General features: G+C 46.5%; 2 protein-coding genes across 2 annotated transcripts in view; both read left to right on the top strand.

The window, feature by feature from the left end:
* The window catches only part of LOC149346042 (fatty acid synthase-like), a 99414-nt gene extending 83960 nt beyond the window's left edge, over positions 1-15454 (top strand). The window contains exons 21-24 of the mRNA XM_089585337.1: positions 7808-8161; positions 9863-10106; positions 11578-11820; positions 15240-15454. Of these exons, the coding sequence (XP_089441463.1) occupies positions 7808-8161; positions 9863-10106; positions 11578-11820; positions 15240-15454 (1056 nt within the window). The remainder of the gene's footprint in view (positions 1-7807; positions 8162-9862; positions 10107-11577; positions 11821-15239) is intronic.
* Positions 1497-3316, top strand: LOC149346043 (uncharacterized). Its single transcript, XM_089585338.1, has 2 exons — positions 1497-1546; positions 2606-3316. Exons 1-2 carry the CDS (start codon positions 1512-1514, stop codon positions 3003-3005), a joined length of 435 nt encoding a protein of 144 aa, XP_089441464.1. The 5' UTR covers positions 1497-1511; the 3' UTR covers positions 3006-3316.
* Positions 15455-22947: the final 7493 nt, after the last annotated feature.

Below are 22947 nucleotides of genomic sequence, written 5' to 3'. Positions count from 1 at the left end.
TTTTTGCTCTTCGCCGACTCCGCCTTTTCCATCTGAATTCACCCTTTCGCGGGGGCTGGGCAGGGTAGGAACAGGGGTGGTCCAAAACTAATGCCGGGAAAGGTGCGGGATGGAGAGGGGGGGCAGAGGAGGGGTTTGTTAGAAACGTAGACACACGTACCTAGTCGACTGCACAACTGCGTCTAATTTCTTGCTAAAGGCTGTGTAGTGTTGTAGGTTACTGTGACGCCCATGCAAATTCTTTCGCACACTTCTCAGTGCGGCGCATAAGAGTGCGGAAGGGCACGGCGAGAGCACTCCGGGGACAGGACCGAACTTCCGGTCGAGGTGAGCTCGCTAAAAAAGCTTTTCACTGTCGTAACTTTTTCGCTGCCGAAAACTTAGGACAGAATGACTGGCACTAACACCACCATCAGCAACTTTGTTGTTTATCGTTAATAGCGCACTAACGTTTCAAGGAGAAAGTACAAACAGCACTTTGTCCTTCGCTTTCGGTTTCGAGACACTTGCTTCGTGGATTTTGTCAAACAAGCCTTACGAGCAAGCCTTACGGCCCCAATTTGTCATTAAAAGAACGAAGTTGCGATTCACAAGAAAAAAATGATTGGAAATTGATATGTACGTTGCCTAATAATGCAGCCCTGAGTGACAATGACTGGCATTTCTAGCAACCGTATTTTGAAGACCCCACGTACTTCGCGGGTCCCCATGGGACGGAGATGCTTTCACTCAGTTCGAACAAAACAGATATATTCAAGAATCGCATGTTATCGAGTGCATGGTGCAGGGGCTGGGGTGCCGAAGCTTATATGCCGCTGCGTCGGCGCCTTAAGGCGCGAATATAGTCCGACGTAACGCGCGCGCGCGCGCGCGCTCGCACACGCTGCGTTACGTTGCCGAAAACAACTCCTCCTATAGTCCGACGCACTGCAGCGCCGACGTAACCGGCGGCTGCCAGCGCGCCCCGACGAGCCCGGCGCAGATTTGGCTTCTGCTCCATTCGCGCGCCGGCGCCGCCGACCGCATCGACCCACAATGCATCGCGCAGACAAAGATGGCGGATGTCTTTGCGGGCAGCATGAGTGGCGCCAGCGGCTCAAACGTCGAACTTGCGTCGGATAGCGTGGTGGAGAGGTTCATTCAAGCGATAAAACAGCACCCCTGTGTGTATGATACCAAGCGACTCGATTTTAGGGACCTACCGCGCAAAGAGAACGCGTGGGAAGAGATACGGCAACGCAGTGGTCTCTCCACAGGTGAGGTGTTTAGCGACTGCTGCGTTCGGCTTCATTTGTACGTTTGTCGGCCGAAGCATCCCAATCCCACTTGCTGGTTGCGCCGTAATGTTTGTCCGATTTTTTTGTCCCTTGTTCCTGTTTGTAGTTGCAGAGTGCCACAAGTTGTGGAAAAAGCTGCGAGATCGCTTTACCCGTGAACTCAAAGCAATCGAGCTCGCAACAAGGAGAGGCAGCGCCTACGTTGCGAGGCAGACGTGGGAGTTTGCCGATGCGATGAACTTTTACAAGAATTGTGGTCGTCCAAGAAAGTGAGTTGTTTTCTCTCTGTTTTGGAAGGCCTGTTTTCGCGGCTCGAGGTACGTGGAGTTACGAGCATGAAATGTGCTAGTTGTACTGCATGAATTGTGTGCTACGTTCACGCACATGTTGTTCACTGAGCCTCCTTCATTAATTTATGCTTTTTTACTGTGACTTTCACCGTCTTTGTGGGAGCATTTAGTACCCTTTTTTGCTTTTTGTTTTGTTGCATGTAACTGCCTATGAACTATTGCGCTGTATTACGTTTAACAGCATAGCTTCAGGGGAAGACCCTGGAGAAGCGTGTGGACAATTGCTGGTCTTTTCGGAACGTTTCGTAGCTTTTATGCGGCTCAGAAATGAGAGGACTCAATCCGTAATAAAATCAGATAAAATTTTGGCCAGCTTTGAAAAGCTAGAGTAATACCAAAGATGCTATCAAATGAACTTGCCGGACGGTCAGACATCTGTTGCGAAAATTGTGAATCCTCGAGCTTCGGATTCTGCTTCGGTGTTGTGTGTTTTTGCATGTTTGGTTTCATGGGTTTGGCTCAGCTGCATTCTTGGAACTCGCGTAAACTTTGTTTTGGGCTAACGTGGCATGTGCATTGGTTTTTCGTTGCTTGGTTGTTCGGCCTGTGTCTTTGCTGTTTGTGCTGAGGGTGGATCGAGGGTTGCATAGGGTCTGTGGGCAGCCTCCTGCCTAGGACATGGGTCGGGGAGGTGGCTCCTGCTTCTGGAAGGTAGAGGCGTTGCTCACCGTAGTTTGAGGACAACACACTGTGACACTAATACTAACGGGGACAATTGGAGCAGTTGGTTTAGTATTTTGCTTACTGGAACAGCGCTACTCAGCGGCACGAATACGAAGGCAAGACAAACACATGGGTCCTGAATTTCAACTGAATTTCAAACATCTGTTGAAGTCAAAGCTCATATGTTTGTCTTACTTTCGTCTTCCCTGTGTGTAATGCTGTTCCACTCGACAAGACACTGGCGCTCTTTTTGCAGTAAAATAAAAAAGTGAAACGACAAGACTGAACTAACTGGAGTCAAAACTGTTTTTTCAGGACTACCTGCAACGTGGGCTCTGGTGCCCTGCCAAGAGGTGATGACAGCGCCTCAACAGCAGAAGAAATCTTTAACGCAATTCAAGGTAATTCGTCAGCACCGTCGCCCATCGCCAATATTGATGAACACCTGGAGCCCTTGGCATCAAGTCCTGGTCAATCTGCCAGTCAGGAAGACATCACATTGAGCGAGCCACCCTCAAAACGGCCAAGGAAAGGAAGGGGTTGTGACACTTTCGAGCAGCAGCTCCTTTCACAGCTGGGCAAGCACAGCACAGAAAATGAGGCTTTTGGGCAGTCCATTGCTATGAGCCTTGACAGGATGCCAGCGAGAATTGCCTCTCGCTTGAAAGTGAAAATAATGGAACTCATAGCAGATGTTGACCAGTGTGATGCTTAATTTTAACATATACCTTTTGAAGCGTAGGTAACAGCAAAGATATCTGCGCTTTGTTTCTTTAGATAACCTCAAGTGCATTTGAGTTCATTTTTTTTGCATTTCCTGTCATGCAGCGCAGTTTTTTGATATCATTGTGTTCATGTTCCTATTGTTTTAGTCAGCTGCACAGCTGTGATATATTTGTTATTAGACTGTTGAACTGTTTCATTGTAATTATTGGAAGTTTCAATGTGGTTAGTAGTCTCCTGCCTCTTTCACCACTTTATTTTTTTGCAATGCAAGCTGTCTGTGATGTGATGGTAACTTGAAAGCATTTTTTTCAGCGCAAAATTAGGTAGGATGTAGGAAAGGGACACACGCAGCAGAAATGCCGTGTCCTGTGTTTGTCCTGGGTGTGTCTCTTTCCTACACCCTCTCTAATTTTTCACTGAAAAAATGTTTTCGAATCACTGAGACCAAATAGCATGTCTTTATACTCTTGCAAGTGATCTCATGCTTCGAGACTTATACTGATTGGAAACAAGAAGAAAAAGAGGGCCACTGCTGAACTTCCACCATATATTTATTCACATGGCATGTTGATTTATATATCAAACCTCTTCCGCAACATAATCAATCCTACGTGCCTTGATGTGTTCAAATGAAACGTTAAACACGAAAACAGTTCAATAATAAGGTGTATAAAACAAGCACACAACTTTATGTGGTATGCGTGTACAAAAAGCAGAAACACAAATGTTACAAGAACCGTTGCAACACACGTGTGGCATGTCATTAGTGCAATCCATGTACAACTACTGAACTGAATGATCACGAGATTGCTAAATAAAGTTTCACATTTTGAGCTGGCGTGTGACTTTTGCTTGTTTTACATGGAAAAGAACGCAGTTTACAGACAGAGAGGCAACAACTTCGTGCTGTGCATCAGCATCGCCTGACTACCCTCAGTTGAGAAGGGTTGTTTTGTAGGCCAGTTGGTCATACATATTTCAAGAAATGCTTCGGCGCGGCAGACAAGGCCAAAACGTAGAATAACACCGCAGAGCGCCATGGAACACATAAAAGAGCCTACAGTAGAAGAAATATAGCTGAGAAGGGTTGTTTTGTAGGCCAGTTGGTCATACATATTTCAAGAAATGCTTCGGCGCGGCAGACAAGGACAAAACGTAGAATAACACCACGGAGCGCCATAGAACACATAAAAGAGCCTACAGTAGAAGAAATATAGCTGAGAAGGGTTGTTTTGTAGGCCAGTTGGTCATACATATTTCAAGAAATGCTTCGGCGCGGCAGACAAGGACAAAACGTAGAATAACACCACAGAGCGCTCTGTGGTGTTATTCTACGTTTTGTCCTTGTCTGCCGCGCCGAAGCATTTCTTGAAATACCCTCAGTTGCCATGGCAAGGAACCCCTTGGGGACATGAAGTACTCTGCAATGAAGTCTCGAATTCTCATGGCATCTGAAGCTGAGCGGCTGCCATTGCGAGTACCCTGATGGTTTATCTGTGCTATGGTCTGCCTCCAGCCGCCTTCTTGGACTCTGTCACCACTGACCCTGTCACCATAATCATTAGGGCAATAGGCATTGTGCGACAGCAGAAAATTGTGCAGGCACACCGCCGCACTAACCATGTCCGTTAACAACTCCACATCACCACTAACGGTTCCTAGGAAGCAGCGCCAACGTGAAACCAAAATTCCAAATGCGTTCTCAACGCAACGACGTGCTCTTGACAGTCTATAGTTGAACACCCGTTTTGTGTCATTAAGTTGCCTGCCGGGGTAAGGGCGCATTAAGTAAGGCTGCAGGGGAAATGCTGCATCTCCCACGATACACAGTGGCCACCCGTTATGCCCCGAAGGCAAGTTAAGTGTGTTGTCCTCAAAGCTCTTTCTGATGGGGCTTTCTCGAAAGAAAGAGCCATCAGAGAGTCGGCCCTTGGCACCAATATCAACCAGTGTGAAGCGGTAATTTGCGTCTGCGACCGCCAGCATCAGTAACGAGTAAAAACCCTTGTAGTTATAATACTCCGAACCACTCTCATCAGGGCACGTAATAGCGAAGTGTTTGCCATCTATGCACCCTACACAATTGGGAAAGTTCCATTTGGTGTCGAACCCCTCTCTGATGAGCTGCCATTCTTCTGAGGTCGGCTGTCGCAGCACAATTGGGGAAAGGCAGTCCCAAATGGCAGGCAGAGTCTCTTTCAGAATGCCGGAGACCGTGCTTACATGCATGCGATAGCTCATAGCAATGTCGATCATAGAGCTGCCGGTTGCCAGAAACATGGGACGGGTACAAACATAAAAATTGAATTATAATGCAACAGTGCTGTTCGTTCTCAGAAACAGAATTGGGACTCAGGCAGCACGCACGTAAAGTGTCACTCAGTTGAAAAGGAGTGTTAATATACGATTAAGCTGGAGGGGGTGACGACGCAGCTGTCTTCAGCTATGTTCAAGCGTTCAGTCATTTGTGACGTGCTGTTTTTCACGGAAAAGAATGAAATGCGCGGTATGCAGGTGGAAAGAAAATGTGCGTTTGGAAAGACCAGAGCGAGAAGTGGTCAGACGACACAGAATTGTTTTCCCTGCTATTTCACTGCATAAAAACAAGAGAGATCAAAAGAATAAAAATTTTCTAAACCTTATCAGGAGGTTATGTGCTTACTTTCATCTGGAGATCTAGGAAATACTATTCACAGCGATAAACACACGATAACCTCGTAGGTAGAGCATTATGACAGATAAAAACAAGTGGATCTCGGTAAATAGACTATTGAACACAACTAAAAGCAAAAATATTTACCGCAACGTTACTGCCAGCCTTTCTCCTGGGCTGATCGGGTTCTTGTGGTTCGGCGGATGGAGGATGCGGTCATGGACAAGGCTCAGGAGTTTATCAAACGAGGCCTTGGTCATCCTGCGCGGGAGGTCATTGTACATAACGGCTTTCAAGCATGCACTAAGCATGTTCAAAGCAACACCAAATCCCGTTTCGACAGGTTACATACAGTACAGCCATATTTTTAAAATGGGCCAAACAGCATCACATAGTGTGAAAGCATTCGGCCCTAAAGCATAAAACAGGGCTCCATTTTCCTTCGTGCATTTTTATAGAAATAAAAAGCTGCTCACATACTTCACAGCAAGCTAAAATCTACTCAAGAATAAAAAGCACCCTTTGTGCGGTCTGGTTACCTGAAGTACTTGAGATGGTACTCTGGGTCCTTCTGCCGCAGTTCTTGAACAAGCTGGTGGTACTCGCCTGTGCTTTTCCGCTCAGAGAAAATCTCTCGCACATACATCGAGCGCCTGCGCTTTCGCCGCAGGCGGCGTACTAATAACGCGAGAGCAAGTTTCTGTCGCGCAGATAACATCCTAGCCATGGTTCGTAGTAGCCGCGATGCCGTGGATGGAGCGAAACGGATGAGCCGCCGAAGAAAAAGGCGCGAACGGAATGCAGACGGCCCGCGGGTCGGAAATTGGCGCGCGGGTCTGCGATCGTTCTGCGCATGCTCCGAAGAGTGCCGCCGACGGCGCGCAGCGCCGAAGTATAGAGGGGTTCGCATTTTGTCTGGCGTAGCGAAACCAGAATAGCGTGGCTGACCGCGAGCGACGCTTGCCCGCGCGCCGACCACGTCGGACTATAAACGCGCCTTTATTAGTCTTCGTCAGAAGGAAAGGAGGGACTGCGGAGTTGAACTTCTTCGTACTCCGAGGCTTAGCTTCTCCACGAAAGCGCACGCGGCATTCGCCGTCTTCGACCGCATTTTCCCACTGGTCTGGGCCCTTTCTCCTCCGCCCGGTGCCGCTGTCCCTCTTGCTGGTGTACTTGACAAAATGAATGCTTGTTCGCGTGGAAATAAAAATGGCGGTCAGGCTGTCACCCTCCAGACCCATAATAAGCCTCGGCCCTCGACACCGACGATTCCTGGCGCCATGCAGTCTTTTTTTTTTCGAGCAAATCCGGGGTCACACGAAGGAAAGATGTCGCCGGAGGGAGCGGCCCTCTGGAAACGCGCAGCGGACTGTCACAGTGTGTTGCACTGGGTTTACTCGTTCACCTTAGCCGAACACTTAAACAGGAATTTTTGAATAAAACGTCCTTTATTCAAAATCTTTCAGACCTGAAAAGGCGCGAACAAACTTGTGAAACAAGAAATAATGACATGTGGCAAACTAATACATTTCGAACAACGTATGGTCTGCAAACTTTAGAAAACCGTCTTCCACGACTTCTTAATGATCTACTAAAACAGAATATAACACCCCAATGTGTAACATTTCACAGACTTCTAACTTACTTTCTTTGTAAACATTTCATGTAATTCTTCATGCAAAGAAAACAGCCGCCTTGGAACTGTTGGTGTTCCTGGCTCGTATTCATATGTTTTCTATTAAAGTGTCTTTACCATGTAATTGCATTGTGTTAAATATTAGAATTCCTCATTTCTTTTTGTCATGTGTTTATGGTTTTGTACTGCTTTAAATATATGTGCCAGGTGCATCTGTTTTGTAACATGTTTCTGTACTGTCTTTTAGTGCGGTGTGCTCATCGCACGTAGTTTTCCCTTTACCTTGTATATTTTGTTTTTGCGCCAGTTTGTATGCTGCGAAAAAGGGGGGCCGTTGCTCTGTCAAGCTGTTGAAAGACAGCTTTTACTTCGGTCCCCTGCATCATCATGTACAACGTGGTGATCAAATAAACATTATTATTATTATTATTATTATTATTATTATTATTATTATTATTATTATTACATTATGCTCGACAGTAGTGATGTTCATTTCGCGCAGGTTCGGCCAGAAGAGAGTGGATGCAAGACTTGTCCGACCTCACCTGTTATTGTGGAGGCCTTAGTGCGCACCTACTTCTACGAGCACAAGTCGTACATTATCGTTGGAGGACTGGGAGGCTTCGGTCTGGAGCTCGCCGACTGGATGTTAGGCCGCGGCTGTCGAAACCTACTGCTCAGCTCCCGGTCGGGAGTACGGACGGGGTACCAACATCTGTGCCTTCAGCGGTGGCAACACGCTGGGGCCAAAGTGGTGGCGACCAGTGCGAACGTTTCCACAGAAGAAGGTGCTCACCAGATCATCGAAGAAGCCTCGACCATGGGACCCATTGGCGGAATCTTCAACCTCGCTATGGTAAGTGAACAAATGCCCTTCACATTTGGCTTTTTCCGATGTTGATAACGTGTGCAGAGAGAAGTCAACACTGTTACTTCGCAACTGTAGACTTGCATAGAGCACGTCTCCTCCATCTGCTGGTTTTATTTCTTCCAAGTACCGCCTAAATCAAAATGTTTAAGGCTACTGTGGAATCACACCTCGAAGTAAGCGCTGTATCTGATGACTTTGCAACAAATTATGCGTGCCTGTGCCATATATCGTAGCAGAAAACTCTCTAGCTTTTTCCGCACTGGTTTGCTTTGCTTATATGGGGGTTTAACGTCCCAAGGCGGGCAAGGCTATGTGGGACGCCTTAGTGAAGGGTCTGGAAATTTCGACCACCGGTTGTTATTTAACCTGCACTGACATCGCACAGTACACGGGCCTCTAGTTTCGCCGCCATCGAAATTCGACCGCTGCGGCCTGTGTCGAAACCGAGTCATTCGGATCAGCACCTCAGCGCCATAACAACTGAGCCGCATCTTCACTTTTGACTTCGCGATGCTTAGGTGCTCAGTAAGCGTTTAAGTAGAACAAGTTGTCGGGCCAGTTGCACAATTACTGCTGTCATTTCGAAATTTCCGGAGCCCTTCATACGGTGTCTCTCATAGCCTCAGTCGCTTTGGGTTGTTAAACCCCATAAACTAAACCAAACCAAGTTTCACGAAAAAAACACACGCACGATACAGCGTACAGGACGAGCGCAAATTTTTATACTGTGTCTCGAGTGCGTGTGTTTCTTTTCTCGAACGTTCGATCTTTGCAGCTCTAAATTGAGCGCGGCCAAGAACTGCACGCAGTCTGTTCGATGACCGTTGAGTACGTTTGTTGCTACGCCTTCGCCGAATCGTTCAGCTCTCTGCGGTAGCAGATCTGTACAATAAACAGTTTCCTTTGAAAGCCTTTTCGCTGCCTCGCTGCTTGCTTTTTGTGACCACATGACAAAATAGAGTACACGCCTGATTTACAGATATGCCTAGCTTTCCTGGCATCACCAGCTAGCGCCATCCTCAGTCGTCAGTTGCGAACACTGTAATTCAAAGGAATAATTTGCATTGCTAATCGCGAAGAAACTCAAAAGCGCGGTGATACGGTTCCCGAAGGAAGGTATAGGTACTGACGGCCGACTCTTCCTATGCGTTGTGGAACCTAAGCTATCAAATGTTTCCTGTCGTCGCTCCGACTACTTCTGGCAGCCATAAAAAATGAATGGTTTGCACAGATTCTTCAAACTTCCAGCGTTATTTTTCGATGTTCTGCACCTTGCAGTACGTGGTGTTAGCCGCGGAACCTAGAAGCCCTTCTCTACATTTTGTTTCTATTGTGTTAGTTTGATAGTTTTCTTTGATAGTGTTAGTTCGGGGGACTATTTAAGAAGTGAACGTTAAGCGTGGAAATGTTTTTGGCCGTTTCCCATTGCGCTGAACTGTTATTCCACCGCGATTTTACTTACTTACAATTACTAACAGAACTGAAAAAAAAATCTGGTCATTGCGCGTGCCACTTTTGCTTCTCTTGCACTCACTTTACATCTAAGAGGTCGTTTTACAGGGTAATTGTTATTTTTACTCCTTCTTACTTCAGTCCCCCCCACACACACACACACGCATAAAAATTAAAATTAAAATGCGTGAAATACGATTTCAACATATACTTACACGCTGCGTTTCCTTACAGGTTCTCAGTGACGCCCTTTTAGAAAACCAGACAGCCGAGTCCTTCGAACATGCGTGCAAACCGAAGGTTGCCGGCACTCAGCTATTGGACGAGCTCTCCCGCAGCCTCTGTCCCTACCTAGACCACTTCGTCGTCTTTTCGTCCGTGGCTTGCGGTCGGGGCAATGTCGGACAGAGCAACTACGCTTACGCCAACTCAGCCATGGAGAGAATCTGCGAACGGCGATTCGCTGATGGCCTCCCCGGTGAGTTGCCCCTCTCGAGAGGGCTTCGCCCAAATGGGGTGATTCCCTTGGCACCAAACACGCGTACGGGCGACGCATTGGTTACGCAACAGTTTGGCATAGTGCTGAGGCCTGCTACTCAAAAAGTATAGAATAATTATCTCATTCTATACTTTTTGTGCAGCAGGCCGCGGTGGCTCAGTGGCTATGGTGCTCGGCTCCTGTACCAAAAGACGCGGGTTCGATCCCGGCCGCGGCGGCTGGAATTTCTTTGGAGGAGAAATTCTAGAGGCCCGTGTACTGTGCGATGTCAGTGCACGTTAAAGAACCCCAGGTGGTCGAAATTTCCGGAGCCCTTCACTACGGCGTCTCTCATAGCCTCAGTCGCTTTGGGACGTTAAACCCCATAAACCAAACCAAACCAATAATTATCTCGATCTGCACATTATCCACAAATGTATATTTTGCATCACTCGAGTCAAAACAGAAGAAATGATTCAGAGTGACTGGATTCTTTTTACATGAACTTCCATTGCCCTTCGGTGACCCTCAGGTGCTTAGTTTGGAATAATAAGCCAAGCACTGCGGTTAGCAAGCAGTGGCTTCAACGAAAACAGCGCGCGAAAGACTGGACCGAGAAAAGGAGACACATACAGCGCTCATGTACCATGTACAAACTAGCCCGGCTACTTTCAGTAGCAAACAGTGTTTTAGTGGCGCTGGCAACCATAGATTACTTTGCCTCTGACTTCGCGCCACAGTTCTTGTCTTGGAAAATAAATTTGGGAGCTACACGTGCATGCACGTAACCGAGTTCTTGTTCGATCTTCATGTTGTACGATCGCACAGACAATCCTAAAAAACTTAAAGGACCTTAAAGGGTTGAAAAACTCCTTCACCAACCTGGTTGCATAATTCTGCATCTGATATATTTTCAACAGCACCTTGCAGACACTAAATCAATTCCTCTTCTATTCCTTTACAGGAATTTAGTCAGGTTGTAAAATCCTAGAGTTTTATGGGGTCACGTAATTTCAATAGAAATGTACAAATGAATTTCAGATTGAATTAGATCTTCAAAAGCATTTAGAGACTTTTTGAGCCTGTGTTATTTTGATGGCGCTATTTCGACGCCAGCAAAACACTCCAGAAACATCACGCGAAATGACAAACTGAGTTCCACAATGCGAGAAAGAGAACAATTCATGATACATTTGACACCAAAACAAATAAGCAAGGGGCGTTATCTCCAAATTTAAAACGGTAGAATATACAGGAAATTGCCCGTGATTCTGCAGTCTCTCTTCTGATTGTTTAGGAAACTTAAAATTGTAGAGTAGTGTGGCGACACCCCTGAAGAAACGAAGAAAAGGACCTGCACTTAGCTCTCACCGGAGGTGATGAAGGGTCATTTTTATATTGAGCTACAATTCTGTGATAGCGACTTATTTCAGGGCAAAGCATTTACCTAGAGGATGATTTCTCTTTCAAGGGCTAGCGATTCAGTGGGGCCCAATCGCTGAAGTAGGCGTGCTGCACCAGAGAAAGGGCACCGACGCTGAAGTCGCCGGCTGTGCGCCACAAGGGATCAGGTCCTGCATGAACGTGCTGGACCAATTCCTGAGACAGAGGCAGCCGGTTCTGTCATGCCTTGTGAAGGCCGACCGCTCAACTAAGTCTGAAGAGGAAATTACGAGCACAAAAGATATCGCGAAGACTATCGCACGCATCTTTGGTAAGCGGCTACTGGCATATTTTAACGCTGACAGCTTTCATGCTTCGAAGAGTACGAAGGTTTACCAATTAGGCTTATCATAAGTCTTGCAACTGTATGCGCTGCTTCAATATTTGGTAATACACATGCCAAAAACTGTCTGTAACCGCCACACATATCCATTCCCATACATCGCCAACGCAAGCCACTGTGTTGTAAGGAGGCTGTATTCTTCGTCCCATCCTCAATCCTGTTCTTCTCCTTCTTATTTTCTGAAGATCACCAGAGTAGAATGAACAACCAATTCTCTGACCCAGGTGACATTGCAAGTGATGTTAGAGCAACTAAGACGTCTCTTAGATTCAAATATGGCGCTCAGCTCTGCAGTGAGGACACAGTGTTGCCCTGAATTGTAACAGAAAAGTGGGTAGAAAAAAACTCGCACGCGATCACACAGTGTCATACGACAAATCTTCAACAGCAGGGTGCCGGCAGACTGCCAACGCTTGCACTTCGCGTTTCCTAGGCATTCCTTTTAATTAGAACGGACGCAGCACCAGATTATAGCGGAATGTCCGCTGCTCTTCCGCTTCGGCAGGTGTCGCCTTAGACGCTGCAATTCGGCCCACCCAGCGTGCCGGGCTGCTAAATATTCGCTAGTCGAGGCACCGTTAGCAACCATCAGAAACTCAAGCTCGAAGAAAAGTGAGCGTAGCGGTGGTACCAGGCGGGACTGGCACGCGGCGTCGATGAAGTGGTGCAATGCAACAAACCGGGTTCTCTCACCTGCCAGCCTGCCCCTCGCACTCCACCGGTGCAAGCGCTAATTGAGCTCCGCCCCGCTAGGTGCGCTGGTTTGGTGGGCTAACAGCAATTTCGGCGAAATGGGGACGGAATACTGTCGAATAGAACTATAAAAAGCTGTTCTGCATTGCTGGAATGATGAAATGCTATCTTACGGAGAGTGCGCAAACTTTGTAATTTTGCATTTGGTGCACGCTGTACAAAAAGGGTGGGATGTTCATTGAGGCTGGCTACTAGTACTGTAAAATATGTAATAATGAGTTAACATTTCATAAAAGGAGCTGCTCTATATTGCTATATATTGCTGCTATATATTGTCAGCTGCAGGTTATTAGACATCTACCATGCCCCCTCATTGAATACACATTTCTTTACCACGTCAGGCGAGCGTCACATGGCGGAGTCGCCACTTGTGATGATGTCCAGATTCTTTTTTTTTTTTGCCGACTCGTAAAGTGCTATTTGGGGGCACGAATATGTTGTGGATATGTATTATGAGAATACCCCTACATTCCTCGCTCAGTATATTCGGATAGTCCGAAAAAGAGCCGTATAACTATCGTTAAAACAGACGCTTGGGCGAGTTGATAATCCATGAATGTCGACAGCGCAAAAGACAGCACTCGTCTTTGTGTTCTTCCTATCTGTCCACACACACCCGTAAAACCAGCTTCAATAATTCCCTTCTTCCCGTACAACTGAACCTAGGCAATGCCGAGGCATACAGTACAACCAAAGCAGCACACATCCAAAGACAGAGTATAAAAAAACACAAACACGGCCTTAACAAGTTACAATGTTATGTTACATTGTAACTTGTTTAGGCCTTGCGGGCACCTGAGCACTCACGCAAATCACAGTGTGACGTTATCGTACTGGGGAGAGGAGAAACGAAGCGCTACTTTAGCGTGCACTGATTTGACGGTGTATTGCAATAAATGATACAAAAATAGAACGAAGCACTTAACAGTATAACAGATTCAGGTCGTTATTCAAATATCCGATAATAAAAAAAACTAGCGGTCGCCTAGGCAATGCCCAGCCTGAATGGGCAGTAGCAAAAGCAACTCGACGAACCCATATGCTGCACACCCGAATCAAATTGATTAGTAGTGTTGTGTAATGTTTCGCGGAGCTTTCTGATTGGTCAGTTGGGCTCACATGACCCCGATTACGTTATCACGGTACTGATAATTCGGGGAATTTTGTTATGAAGAGCCCGGATTTTTTCTGGGAGACAACCTAAATGCTAACGCATAAACCCCAACCTAAAATGCTTTCATCGCGAAAGCCTGACAGAACAAGTTTATATCAAATGAGTGACCATTAGTGCAAAAGACGATTGTTGTCTGTGTAAATAAAATTTCTCATCCAATGCCGCATGCTTCATCGCAAAATGTTTCTTAAATGAATTGCCACTGCTAGTTAGTCCCGTGCTGGCTCTGATATGCTGGGGCGCAGAGACTTCAGCCATTAAAATAGTTATATTTACCGAGCTGAAGGGCATGGCTAATTACACTCAGAATGTAATTGGAAGGGCATGCCCAATTCCACTCGATTTGTTATAGACTGGAAATCACAGAAGACGAGATTAGGAATTTTCGCTGGGTTAATACATTGAGGGGGGTTCGAAAACGTTTATAATATGCGCTGTAGCTGACCTCTTCCCCTCCCCCTCCCCCGGCCCCCGCTCCGTTGCTTACATTTGTGGATGTAGGTGTTGACTGACGTTTATTAATGCGAAAGCGTTTCTAGGCTATGTCAGCGGTGTCGTGTCACCGAAACGTGTCCAAAAACGTGTCCGCAACAGTTGTGACGTTCTCCGAAGAGGTAGCATTAAACGAGTGGCTGTAATCGAAAGAGGATGATGTCAGGATACTGCGCAAAAAAAAGTACGTCGACAGGATGATTAGCTAATTACTTAGAGGCATAAATGTAGAAAAAACGTCGAAATAGCGCGGACATCTATATACCGAGTGGACGGCAAAACAGCCGTGGACAACAGATAAGTGCAAGAATAGGCAAAACAGTGAAAATAAAGTTTGAAATCAATTGAAATGTATTTGGTGAGCGATAATTAATCGAGTTCCCTTCAAATAGAATAATTAGTTAATTATCAGCAAAAACCATTGGGCGGAAGAATAGGCTGGGCGGGGATATAGTAAGTGGACGTGAAAGCAAGCACGGCGCCAATTTAAAAAACCGAAATGGCTGATTGAGTTAAAAGCAGGTATAATCAAAGTAAATAAATCGATCTGTACTTAAAGCTCAAGATAATTACGATAAATGAGTTGTTAAATTAACAAACAAAAAGAAAATGCAAGAGATAAGAACAAAATGAAACAGAGGCGAAGAACACGACGAGTGCCGTGGAGGCGTCAATGCTTCCGCACTCTCCCAATCCGGGTCGCCGCAGTTTTTTTTCTAGAATGAATATGATACCTCAGGTATACTTTACTAGATTTATGCATTGCGATATCTTTCAGCGTTCATTGATGGGATTGCTTAGGTCTGTTTGCACGCATTCTGAACCCGAAGAGAAATTATTTTGCACAGTGGTTTATATAGTCTATGCATCTTGCACCTTCTGCTGTGTTAGACTTAATTACAGCGCCGTTAATAATGGCTCTCTACAGGCGTGAAGGAACCGTCTACCTTCAACCCGAACACGAGCCTTGGAGAACTAGGCATGGATTCGCTGATGGGTATCGAGGTGAAGCAGACCTTGGAGCGAGACTACGACATCGTCTTGTCCGTGGCGGAGATCCGGCAACTTACCTTCGACCGGTTGCGAGAGATTGCTGCCGGCAGCGGCGAGCGTGCCGAACCGATTGATGTCAAAGCTGCTTAAAAACGAGGAGTCCCACAGCAGATACGCTTACAGAGACGTATTAAAAGGCTGCGAAGAGAGATTTTCTCTTTAAAATATATAGATTTTTTCAGAATACAGTGTAAAAGAAAATTATTTCCTAGCAGAAGTAAGAGGACTGCAGTAGGACAGAGACTAAAAGCAGGACACTTGCTGAGATCGGTGTGCCTTTGTTGTCCAGCGTTGTGCACACATAGACCACTACAATAACATGCACTAAAATGACTGCGGTGAAAGAAATATTACACTGTACTAAGAAACATTGAATTGGACACTATTTGAGAGATGACTTTTTTTCATGAAATGTACATAAAGCCTCTATGTGTACGCAAGTAAGTTCCGGCACATAGCCGCCAGGATACCCGGGTGCAACCGGCGCATAAAACATGTGTACAAGCACTGCGTAAGTATCACAAACTTTGTAGTGTAATAGGTGTCGCGAACTTTAAGCTCCTTCGGAGATATTGAAAACAAAATTACTATCTCATTATCGAGAGTAGATACCAACATTAAATGCACTGCAAGAGAGAAGTAAGGTATTTTAGGGCAGCTCATTCATGCCGATAGCCGCACTGGAGTCTTGGACAGCGGCTCACATCAGCCGATTTTTTTTTTCCTACGCTTCGCTCCGCCAGTGACAGCGCGCTCAGCTTGCTTTCGCATCAAAAAAATAAAAACAAAGGAATTACTAGTGCGATAACGTGAAAGGCTGGCCGCGCGTGTGTGTGGGTGTACTCACAGACGGTACCGAACATTCTAGCGATGGCAAGAAAAATAGTGTGACGTCGTCAAGCGGCCATAAGATCCACACAGCAAGCCCAGCACAGCCGCTTTTAGACAACCCTGTACATCTCATTGGTCTATATATAATCTCGACATTCGTGCCAAAACTGTGACGCAGTCGTTCGCTCCAAGGCGTTCCGGCTGGTGTCATACGCGATTTCTCGTTGCATATAGCTTGTATGTGCTAGTCAATTTAGAGGATGTCTTGCGAAATGGATTCGAATCGGTGAACAATTCTATGCCTTTCAAGAGTTTCGTATCAAAATAGTGAGGTGGATACCAAGAGAAGGCAAATGTAGCAGGGGGCGGCAAAAAGTTAGGTGGTCGGATGAGATTAAGATGTTTGCCGGGATACGGGGGCCGCAACTGGCGAAGGACAGGGTTAATTGGAGAGGCATGGGAGAGGTCTTCGCCCTGCAGTGGGCGTAGTCAGGCTGATGATGATGATGAACCATGCGCCGTACAGCGTTCGGGTGGTGTCATACGCTGTCGTGTGTGTGGGGGCGGGGTCATACATTGCGGCTTCAGAAACGACGCCTACATTGTAGCGCACTGCTTGCGGCGACATTTCCTCCATGGATTTCATTGCGACGAGTTGATTGTATGTGTGCTCGCGCAGTGAACAGTTAACCACCACCTATTTCGCATTCCCACGCGTAAGCAGTCTGAAGTGTCCCTGCCGAATTTTCCTTTATGTTTGGCAAGCCGCGTGACGAGAGCTGGTCACTAACGGTGTTTATGGACGGCACCAGAGTCCTGTGTCGCCGGCTCGCGCAATCCGCAATGACGGCTGCTCACACTGCGATGTCGCCTCTCCATGGAGGAAAAAAAAAAACTAAGGAGGGAGCATGACGTCACGCGGCCAGCGTTCGCAAGCCGACGGTTTGTGAAGCCGTTTTCTCGCTCAGATTTTCGCTCTCCCAGTCAGTCCTTTATGTTTTGGTTCCGGTATGTTTTAGTGCGCGCGTATGCGCGGCTTGTGGCGCGGAGCGTCCACAGCAATGAGGTTGACCTACAGTCAGTCTGCCGCGCTAACCCGCGCATGCGCGCGCGCAGCGGGCTAGATTTTACCGCACGCTATCACGCGGCGTGATCACGGGGGGACAAACTCTCTCTCTCTTTTTTTTTTACTAGATATTTAGTTGTGAAGACTAGGCTTCAAGATTGTCGCCGGACGCTCCCTACTCAGTTTTGTTTGCCCATGCGCCTCGCTGATCAAGTGCCACAGGACTGCGCTTGCGTCTCTTGGGCTGCAGGGCACAGCTTAAGCGGCAACTCGATGCGCACTTCCTCGGCGTACGTGCGGAGCGCCAGCGCGTCGAACACCACGCCGCGACGGACGTCGAAATAGGGCATGCATCTCCTAAAGCTCCTGGTGCTGGCTCTCTGCCCCTCGCCAGCCGACTGAAAGACTGTCAAGCCGTAAACAAAACATGTTTGGGGAGCTGCAAGGATTCCTCAAAAACTTGAGGGAACCAGAAAGGAAGAGCTTCAAGCCATGAAGAAAAGAGTCCAGAGAGCCCCGTGGTCCACCGATTGTTGCAAACCGGACCCCGCTTCCAACGTACACGCGAGGGCCCGTGTGCAGGCACCCGTATCTGATTTCAGGGTTTTCATTTTTCATAACAGCAATCTTCTTCGTTCCCAGCAGCTGTGCTTAATAGGCGTCTAAGTGCTCTGATGGCTTTTCAGCACATGGTCATGAGAAAGTTTTGTGCTGATACATTTGATATACTAACTCTCCGATTTTCTAAAGAATTATCGTACGGCATCTCCAAAGGCACAAGAGAATAGTTCTCATCAGTCATAACTTCCTCTCCCACATACCTATCCTAGCCTTTCTTGACGCCAGTGAATTAAAGAGATTGCAGGGAATGCAGATTCAATCAGCCGCAAAACGTTTTTAGACTTCACATGTGAAACTTAAACCTTTAGATGTGCCTTCCCACCAAGAGAACGCCTGAGCCGTTGTGAATGAATTGCTACCTGTGTAACCAACTATAAACTATTGAACAGTGCTTTGTGTTGAGTCGTGATAATAATGGTTTTAGAAGAACGAAAATCGCGCACTAATGGTCTCATGTCTCGATCGACACTTGAACCAAGCCGAGACGGATGGGAGGAAAATGGCAGTTAGAGAGAAAAGAGGTGCCTTAGTACAGGACTCCGGAAAAGTTTCGACGACCTGGGAATATTTAGCGTGCTCTGACACCGCACAGCATACGGGCGCGTTTTTACCTATTGCATAATGCGTACTATTTGACGTAGTTCAGCGCACTCTAAAAACGGACATTGAAAACACGCCTCACACTATAATATTTCCACCTGTGCACTCACCGGTAAAAATGCATCCCCATCCTAAGAGTCTGCACGCACAACCTACTCACCTACATTCTCTAGGAGGCCTTCGAAGACAACTCTCCGGAAGCACCACCAACCGGTAGGTGCACCTTCGGGCAACCATCGCTAAAAATATTTCTTCCACTAAGCTCCACCCCCCACCCCCCCCTGCACCCTGATGAAGCCATACGCCCTCCAGCATATTTTATATCGAAGAGATGCAAAATCAGAAATCGTGATGCTTGGGGGAAAATGGCACGAAGTAAATGAAAGCATGGGTTATTACTGACCTGAACATAAATGGGGTCTGCTAGGAGAAAAAATTTGAATTACTTAGGGCGGCGATTATGGTATATTAGTGCGGATTCATGGCTTAAATGCGTACAAAGACGGGGCAAACGATCAACGCACAGCAGAAGAGCTGGCTAGCAAAAAAAAAGGTTTTTTTATTCCGAGAAACATCACTTATAATCTTCCCTTTATAAGTTTCCCTGAATAAAAAGGCCGTGTGCAAGTCAGCGTTTGGGCTCTGTGTTCTTCGTTTGTAGCGTGTTCACATAATGAGCAGCTACTTCCTCACCGAGACAGGCATCTCCAGTTCACACTAACAACAGTCCCATTGTTGTCTACTACCCACCAGGCTGCGCAGGCTTCATTACGTGACTAGCCCGAGTCCTCTGAGGCCGTAAAAAAAAAAATACTTTAAGGCACTTGCCAGCCTTGAACGCGATCAGTTATTTACTTTGCCAATTAGAAACCAAGTGCGTGCTTCCCAATTTTATAGTTTTTAAATGGTTTCTCCATGTAAAAAATACAGGTGAGAAAACAGAGATAAGCACCGTGAGGCTTTCTCTTTCCTTGCTCGCTTAGCTATTAAGTCACCTATGAGACAGACAAATATTTTCACAGCTCCAACTCATAGCAAGTTTATAGCGCTTCGAAAAAACTACATGTCTTTGCGTCCCTGTGGAGTGCAACGTTGTAAGAACAAACTCAACTTCTGGAACTACTCATGCCGAACGCTAAAAAAGAAGCACTAGCACCGAACACAGACGTGTCACCTGCACAGGCACCTTTAAACAGACAGTGAACCTTTTCGGTGAAAAGGCTGCCTGCAACGCCGCCTTTCCAAAAGCAGCGTGACACGTGTCGTCTCTATCGGCACTTTTAAAAAGCTGTCTGACACTTGTCAGCATTGGTGCTTTTTCAAATGCGCTAGTTGTGTCGTCTGCACCAGCGCCTTTGCAAACGGGGTAGTAACGATGCCGGAAGGGCTTCATGGCTTGCTGTCATCGCCAGAACCTAGGTCTGTTTGCAAACTTGAAAGCAGTCTACAGTAACAATCTCTGAGGCATGTCTTCTCAGTAAATACGTCGGCGGTGAAACCTGCCAATGCCAGGACATGTGTCATTTTCTCTTTCCAGAACTTCCTGTGCTCGCGATAAATTGTGGGCCGATGGTGATATACTTGACAGCCCTCTGAAATTGTTATCCGCAAGTATAGGTAATCACGATTAAAAGATTATTGCAGGCGCTTTTACTGACTATATGTGTGTCATGAAGGTCTGCTCTTTGGCGAAAACTCGGAGTCTGACAGAATATTATACAATCTCTGTTTTGCATTTTGCTGGAGGTCTTAATTATTCGCGTAGTAAATAGCGCATTAATCTTGCAAATGTGTCCGGCCTTTTGAAATTGTCCTCTACTGTTGAATTCTTTCGCGTGATGGAGGGACGCCTTTGGCTGCGTAATGCGGCGGTGTAAGGCATGGCCAACGGTTCTGTGGCCGCGCGTGTGGCTTCAGGGGCGCAAAACGCCTCTTTGACTCCTTCACGTATGATAACAGTGAGCGACGCCACCTGAGGCTGCGTTTGCAATGGCAGGAGACGGCGCAGTTCTTTGCGGAAGATTTCACGTAAAATCTCCCTCAAGTTCTCGCTGCTTGCAAGCGTCGTTTCTGGGTGATCACGGGGAGTTTGGCTTGCCAGTTGCCATGGCGGGCTCACGAGTCGAAGGTCTTTTCTATGGTAGACACTTCTTGAATGAATGCGCTAGTATATTTTTGGGAGGGTTGCGCACGAGGCAAACAAACAGTTGCGCCTTGAAGCTCCCATGAATAGCCTTACTTTCTTACCCTCTGTTATGAAATGGTCTGCACGCGCAGTAGGAGCCGTTTAATTTCCCCGGTGTGCATCGTATAGGACTTCTTGGGCTCTTAAATGCGTGATTCCAACTCCAGTTCGACCCTCTGACACTCATGAAAGTCTTCACTATAGCTCCTTCTTGAATGATTCTCGAGTAGACAAGGATATTTCGTGGTTTTCGTACTGCGCCTTACCGGAGCCGTCGAGAGCAAAGAGAACAACGTAGCTTCATGCTATTTTCCCATCTGCTGAATCCTGACAAGCGCTCTAATTGGTCCAATTGTTACGAGGGTCTTCACCAGGTGAACCGTTCAAGGTTAAAGGTATCTGGGGATGCTCCAGGATGACTTCGGTCGCCGCTGTTCTCGGGCTCATGGTCCATGTCGGTTACTTTTGCGTTGTCGGGTGGGCTACGGTAGGATACCGACCTCAGGTGGCGGTCCATTTGCACGGCTGCTATTCCGAGTCTTGTGGCTGGTCTTGGCGGTGTGGTTGTCTTTTTGGTCTGGTCTCCTGGTGTGGCTATGACAGGAATAGTGTGGTCATTCTAAGCATCGTCACCAGATATCACGTAGTGGTGATGGCAGTCCGGTAGTCGGAAAGACAGAGAAAATGGCTTCCATATAAAAGTAATGCCGTTTACATATGTTCGATGGAGTGCGGGTCGAGATGATTTTTGGTGAGGACAGCGATTTTTGAGAAGGAAGGCAGGAATAGTAATGTACTTTCTTCCTCAATTTCTGTGCACTTTTCCTCGAAAAGGATTAGACTTCACTTTGTCGTGTTTATATAAACGTAGCAAGGGCTTATTGGGCGGCCCTGCGCCCAACAAGCCTGAATGACTCGGCAGCGGCAAAGCTACAAGCCTGCTAAGCAGTCATTGAGGGAAATGCCTGATGCTGTCGCCCGTGCTCAATTCAAAAAGGAGCCACTGAGATAGAGCGGAATAGCAACTAAAACAATCTGGAATAATGTGGACGCAGCTGTGCGCGGTTGCAATCATTTAAAATAAGTCTGGTCGCATTTTTCGTCAGAAGAAAATAAAAAGTCAGTTTGCCGGCAGCTTTTGGCATCAACAAAGACTACAAAGTTTTGTGGCGATATCTCTTTGCAGCTCAGCAAAATTGGGCTGTGCAGAGACGCAGACACCACGGTGCATAGTGGTGTGTGAGGTCGCAATTTGTTTCCACGAAAGAAATGGCGACCAGTGTGGATTTGACACAGAAAGTATTTTCGCTGGTGGCTGGGTGGCTGCCACCGCTTTGCCTCTTTAAGTTTGCCACGAATTTTTTTATTAGGGGAGGAAAAATTTCAGGAATGCTTAAACTTGGGATCAGCCTCAAACCTGACCTGTTTATATTTTCCAACAAGATACAGTTTTAATCCTGCAGTAAGGTTCAGATGAATGCGATAAAATAGTTAGCGCGCATCAGCAAACCTAAAAGAAAAGTCGACGTATATTCACAAGGAGCAAAACAGAGGAATAGTGAATTCAATCAACTGTAGTAAGATTTCAGCATCCGGAAAACAGACATCAGAGCATCAATTAAGCAGTACACGGACCTAGCATATAGGAAAGCCTGCGCTAGCGCTTTAATAGTGATTAATACTTGGTTACTAGATTTGGCACCTGCAAGGCAGTAATTACACACCACCCGGTTATCGCAACCTACCCTTTGCAAGGCTAATTAGTGTTTTTAAAAAACTGGAGGGAGAAAATATGATGCTTCTATCGCAGCTGCTCTGCCTGCTTCTTCATTTGTTCGATTGTAGAGCGTAGATTCCGCGATGAATGAAAGCATCAAGTCCTTGATGGCGTGTGCGTCTGCAACACGAATTTATATCAATTACGTGACATTATCTAGTTAGTTCGTGCTATTCTAGCATAATGAGAAAGTTCTCAATTTCTTTTTTTTTTTTGATTGGGCTCAGCCCACATTGTTCACTTCGTTCTCCTTCTCTTCTCTCCATCTATCCTTCCTCATTCGCAGCTGAGTTTTGCTTCAGGAATCGATGGCAGGTGACATAGCTGGTAACATCCTTTTTATTCCGTTTTTTAATAAAAAAAATAACCACTTCGTTCTGCACTTCGTTCTGCACACTATGTTTTTTCAGGGCCGTAAAGCTAGAGCATGGAAAACCTTCATGTTCAAGCGAAGTTTCCTACACACAAAAACGTGTCGCACAGCTTGAATGTAGTTTTTATGC

This window comes from Amblyomma mixtum, chromosome 4 (assembly GCF_055824585.1).
Source record: "Amblyomma mixtum isolate Tamu chromosome 4, ASM5582458v1, whole genome shotgun sequence".
Classification (NCBI taxonomy): domain Eukaryota; kingdom Metazoa; phylum Arthropoda; class Arachnida; order Ixodida; family Ixodidae; genus Amblyomma; species Amblyomma mixtum.
Note: the sequence above shows the minus strand (reverse complement) of the source record. Positions and strands in the feature narration are given on the sequence as shown.

Excerpts from the sequence above, each read along its gene's own strand:
- LOC149346043 (XM_089585338.1), top strand. The coding sequence starts at position 1,512 with ATGAACTTTTACAAGAATTGTGGTCGTCCAAGAAA. Across the intron at positions 1,547-2,605 it reads AATTGTGGTCGTCCAAGAAA|GACTACCTGCAACGTGGGCT; the intron begins GTGAGTTGTTTT and ends CTGTTTTTTCAG.